Here is a 5,788-nt window from a genome sequence, read left to right as displayed (position 1 = left end):
CACACACACGCACACACTTACATAACAGATAGTAGCCTACTCGCACATTTAGTTTGTTTTCAATCCCATTTTATTCATCCAAATAAACCAGATTTACACACAATGTATTTCCCAAGAACAGTTTCTCTACCTGCCGATACAGAAACAACAGAATCACACAAACCCACTAGAATAACCCTCTCCCTCAGGACTATTAACCCACTAGAATAACCCTCTCCCTCAGGACTATTAACCCACTAGAATAACCCTCTCCCTCAGGACTATAAACCCACTAGAATAACCCTCTCCCTCAGGACTATAAAACTGTTCCATTTGAATTGAAAACTGTTGCTTCTTTTTGATTAATTTCTATTAATTAATTAAAAAGCCTCTAATTAATTAGATTAGATTTTTCAATCGCGTCCCACCTCTACTAAAAAGTTCAAAACGTGATTTTTGTTACTGTATATTTCTGCCATCCACTAATCAAGTGCAGTAACAATTTCTAATCAGATACAGTGCTGTTTTAGACAATCATGTTTGTGTCCAGGTGCATCTAATCTACGTCAGATGAGATGACTTCCTCCTCCGGTCTCTGCTTCTCTCCTGTTAGGACACACACACACACACACACACACACACACACACACACACACACACACACACACACACACACACACACACATACACACACAGTCAATACTGAGTTCAGTGATGTAAGTGAGGTATTTTTGATTTTTACCATTTAGCAGTCTACGCTTTAATCCAAAGCGATTTACAGTAAGAGATTACAGGGACAATCTCCCTGGAGTAACTGAGGGCTAAGTGCCTTACTCACCCCTCCTAAATTTCGTTGTATGGTACCTGTACTGTATTAATGACAATAAAGACCATTCATTCATTCATTCATGGACACCACCTACTCTAGAACTGCCTAACATGTCGGCCCTAAATCACTGACTCATGTCAACAGAGGACTAGTGTCATATGCATGGATGAAGTCTGTTTCCACAACTAGAATCTCACCTGTTTGATCAGTGCAGAGAAACCTCATCTTTGGGTGCAGAATTGTTGGAACTATCGTCAGAAGCTACAATGAAACAAGACAAGGCCGGTTCAACTAACCAGGAATACAGAACTACATTCTGACATGGAAACAGTCCCATGTTATACGTCAACAACATTTACATGTATTTATTCATGCTTTATTTATCCAGGTCCCTTTGAGATATGAATCTCTTTTTCAAGGGAGCCCTGGCCAAGACGCACCGTAGCAGATTAACATTCACACAGTATAAAACACAACAACAACTAAATGGATGCAATATTAAATTAGATGTTGAAGCAAGCAAATATTTTAGTTTTTATGGTTTCTAGTAAAAGATACATGGTGAACAGCCACACATGATTGTCATTCAGTTCAGTGTTCATTTGTAAATGCAACATGAAGGTGGAGAATACTTACTGCTAGCTTGGGAGAAGCCTGAAACACAGAGTTGTACATGAAGATATTACTGACTCTTATAGTTTGTTTTAGTAGAATATTACAACTAACCAACATGTATGACACTTTACTAACTAACCAACATGTATGACACTTTACTAACTAACCAACATGTATGACACTTTACTAACTAACCAACATGTATGACACTTTACTAACTAAACAACGTGTATGAGACGTTACTAACTACATATGTCACATCCTGTATTTCTAGTGTATTTGGTTTATTTATTTTATTTATTGTTTATTTATTGGAAGGATCCCCATTAGCTATACCCATAGGTATGAGCTACTTTTAGTGGGGTCCACATTTAAAACATACATTACAAATAACATTAAACATTTAAAACATACTTAAATTACAAATATCAAACATTAAAATATATCATACATCATACAAATCATACGTATTTGGTATTCCTGACAGGATCAAACCTGATAACACGCCTATGTTCTCTTTAGATTCCTTAGAGGCGCTACTTCTACAGCCCTGACTTCACATCACAACACTATTCCTGGTGAAACATCTCCATCTACCAACTCCACTAGAACACATCAATACAGACGACTTCATCACTGCCAACATATTGACAACAACACCTCCACTGATGATATGATGAAGAGGAGGCGTTTTTCACCTTTCTTGCTCTTCTTCTTCTTCTTCATGATGAAGAACACAGTGATGATGATGATGATGATGATGATGATGAGGAGGAGTCCGACCACAGCTCCAATGATGGGGGGGGCGGGGTCAGTGGTACCTGTAACCAACACAGAGCAGTCAGACTGGAACTTAGGGTCACAGTTTGGTTTCCTCTCAACCAAGCCACTTTCTCTGTCACTCAGTAAGAGATCCTGAAGGGACTTTGTGAACTTTGAGTCACTGAGAATGATCACGTTGTATCTTCTTACCTCTGTTGGTCTTTATCACGGAGTGCTCCAGTTTGATGACGATGTCGTCCTCCATCCCAGAGAGCTGAACCACACACTCATACTGGTTCTTCTCCCAGTCCTCAGGCTTCAGAGTGAGGCGAGTCCTCATCTGGAAGGTTCCATCAAGGTTGGGGAGAACCTCTCCGTACTCCACATCCTCATACACCTCCTGTCCATCTCTCCTCCAGAACATCACAACTTCTCTGGGGTAGAAACCTGTAGCGTGGCAGGTGACTGGAGAGGAGGGGGTCTTCTGGAGCAGAGACACTGAGGGAGTCAGGGAGGGACTGGGGGGGAGGGGGGAGAGAGAGAGAGAGAGAGAGAGGGAGGGAGAGAGGAAGGAGGGAGAGAGAGAGGACGGGGGGAGAGAGAGGGAGACGGGAGAGAAAGGGAGGGTGAGAAGGAGAGGGGAGAGAGAGGAAGAGAGAAGAAGGGGGAGAGAGAGGGGGGAAAAAGCAGAAGTTTGGGGGGGAGGGAGGGGGAGAGAGAAGGAGAGAGAGGGAGGAAGAGAGAGAGAGAGACAGAGGGGGAAAGGGCAGCAGTAAATAAAAGGAATGTAATTGTTCCACTTCAAAGTAGTTGAATATGAACATGTTGTGTCAGGTGACATGTCAGTGTGTGTGTGTGTACCTGTCCTCTTCAGAGTGCTCTTCCCGTTCTGCAGGAATGTCTTCAGCCATTCAATGCACTCATGGGTGTAGTAGTGTTTTAAGTGCTCATTATAAGCTTGCTGTCTGTCCAACCTGTGTTTGTAGATGACGGCCTGTGACACTGGAGCGATCCATGTAGACGTCCGCAGGTCAAAGGACAGGAAGTCCTCTCCATCATAACCAAACTGCTGAAACCCCCTTGTGACTCCAGTCTCCTCATCCCAACTACAACCAGTCATCTTCTGGTAAATATGAACATCTGAGAGAGGGAGAGAGGGAGAGAGAGAGATAGGGAGAGAGAGAGAGAGAGAGAGAGAGGGAGAGAGAGAGAGAGGGAGAGAGAGAGAGAGAGGGAGAGAGAGAGAGAGGGAGAGAGAGAGAGAGAGAGAGAGAGAGAGAGAGAGAGAGAGAGAGAGAGAGAGAGAGAGAGAGAGAGGGAGAGGGAGAGGGAGAGGGAGAGATCATGTCAAAACTTTCCCAGATCCAAGAGAACAACACGGGAATATCAATGATGGTTAAAACCATCAAAAGGAATGTAACAGTAAAGAAGGTGTTGCTCTTACCTCCACTCTGGTTGAAACGCTGCTTTAGATCACCAATGTCTGTTTTGAAGTACTGCTGCTCGCCCATCAAACGCAGAGTCTCCCTCTCCCAGACATGTGGGTCTTCTGCAGTTGCGTTGTTCATCCAGTCCTGGTTCGACACGGCTCTCTTGGTGATGCTGTCATAGTGTCCAATCTGAACACCATCCACCATCCCCACAACCACAAACTCTGGGAGGTTTGGAACTCCAGAGGATGCAGTGTAGAAATACTGAAAGGTGTGGGTCACTAGAAGAAACACGAATGAAAGTATGCAGAGATATAGGGCCCTATTATGCACTTCTTAACTTGCCGTCTTAAGTCTTAATTAAGACGCACCGCCAGGTTAAAACCTACCGCCACCCTTATTATGCGCTTCATACGCGCTACTGCTATTATGCCGGTGTCGATAGGCGCCCACACATAAGACGTAATACTCCCGTGCATATATTACTCATTGTGGGAGTGTTCATATGTTAATGAAGTGCACTAGGCGCCCCTGCTATTATGCGATCTGACTTTGCTCCTAGCGCTAAGAAGTGGTTTGAAAAGTTCTTAAGTTTAGACTTCATGCACGTTTTGAAACACGAGCGCGCCTCCGCGGTTTGCGCATGCATGCATGTGGGCACACATGAACACGCACGTGGCTCCACGGCAAGACGTCAATTACGGTCACAGTATAAATGCTTTATTTCAGAAGGGAGAGGCAGAGAAGCGCGCTGACCTCCTTCTTAGGACTTCCATAATAGCATAGCGCTAATGACTCAACGCAGCCGGTTCTTAAAGGGAATGGCACCTGGCACGCTGATTGGGTTGATTGAGAAGACGCCCAAAACACGCCCATGACTAATTTCTTTGCTTAGCGCCGGGTTTTAGGCGCCCACTACAGCACGCATAATAGCAAAGTGGCCTTGACCACGCCTCCACGTCTTAAGTTTAGATCTACCGCCTCGTCTTATTGCTTAAGACTTATGAAGTGCATAATAGGGCCCATAATCTCTGTATGTATGAACTCTTACAAAGGAGGTTTACCATCATATTTGGTCACACTGATGGTGAATCTTCAGACAATAAGCGACTGTCGATTCAAATCTACGTTGAACATGAAACACTTTTACTTTGTGTTTTCTTCTTATTCAGTCGACCTACAACATAGGAGAGCATTGTGTTTGTTACACCCTACCCCCTCTATCATCCCCCTCTCCTCCTCTTAACACCCTACACCCTCTATCATCCCCCTCTCCTCCTCTTAACACCCTACACCCTCTATCATCCCCCTCTCCTCCTCTTAACACCCTACCCCCTCTATCATCCCCCTCTCCTCCTCTTAACACCCTACACCCTCTATCATCCCCCTCTCTTCTCTCCTCCTCCTAACACCCTACACCCTCTATCATCCCTCTCTCCTGTCCTCCTCCTAACACCCTACACCCTCTATCATCCCCCTCTCTTCTCTCCTCCTCTTAACACCCTACACCCTCTATCATCCCTCTCTCCTGTCCTCCTCCTAACACCCTACACCCTCTATCATCCCTCTCTCCTCTCCTCCTCAAACTCAATTCCCCCCCCCACATCAGCCTCATGGTTGCCCTCAAAGGGCCGGTTGTAACTGACTCTATACATGTATCTACTCTTTATCATATTGACATCACATGTGGGGTCCCTCAGGGGTCTATTCTTGGTCCCTTGCTCTTCTCCCTGTACATGATCCTATTAGGTGGAATCATCAGAAAACATGGTGTACATTTTCATAGTTATGCTGATGATAGATGATCAGCTGTACATATCAGTATTGCCTGATAATTCACATGCACTCAGCTCGCTGGAGAATTGTCTCCGAGATATAAAACTTTGGATGTCCCAAAAAATTCTACAACTAAATCAGGACAAAACTGAGATTCTTGTCATTGGACCAAAACCACAAAAAGACAAATTGTCGAATACGATGGGAACCTGGCTTTCAAACTGCAAACATGAAGCTAAGAATCTAGGTGTGATTATAGATTCTGACTTAAGCTTTGAGCCTCACATCAAATCTATCACTAGAAATGCTTTTTATCATCTACGGAATATTGCAAAAGTTAGAAATATTCTCCGGCAAGCTGATGCAGAAGTGTATCAGCATGCTTTTGTTATTACAC

The 5,788-nt window shown here is 44.1% G+C and overlaps 1 protein-coding gene across 1 annotated transcript; it reads right to left on the bottom strand.

Annotated features, from left to right (window-relative positions):
- Positions 1–1,013: 1,013 nt before the first annotated feature.
- LOC308161846 (major histocompatibility complex class I-related gene protein-like) lies at positions 1,014–4,682 on the bottom strand (the record flags this gene model as incomplete). Its single annotated transcript, XM_080535924.1, has 7 exons — positions 1,014–1,069; positions 1,445–1,462; positions 2,122–2,244; positions 2,396–2,703; positions 3,160–3,325; positions 3,630–3,896; positions 4,667–4,682. 7 exons carry the CDS (start codon positions 4,680–4,682, stop codon positions 1,014–1,016), a joined length of 954 nt encoding a protein of 317 aa, XP_080392050.1.
- Positions 4,683–5,788: the final 1,106 nt, after the last annotated feature.

Source organism: Nansenia antarctica (genome assembly GCF_963989245.1).
Source record: "Nansenia antarctica genome assembly, chromosome: 7".
NCBI lineage: Eukaryota > Metazoa > Chordata > Actinopteri > Argentiniformes > Microstomatidae > Nansenia > Nansenia antarctica.
This window is presented reverse-complemented; position numbering and strand designations above follow the sequence as displayed.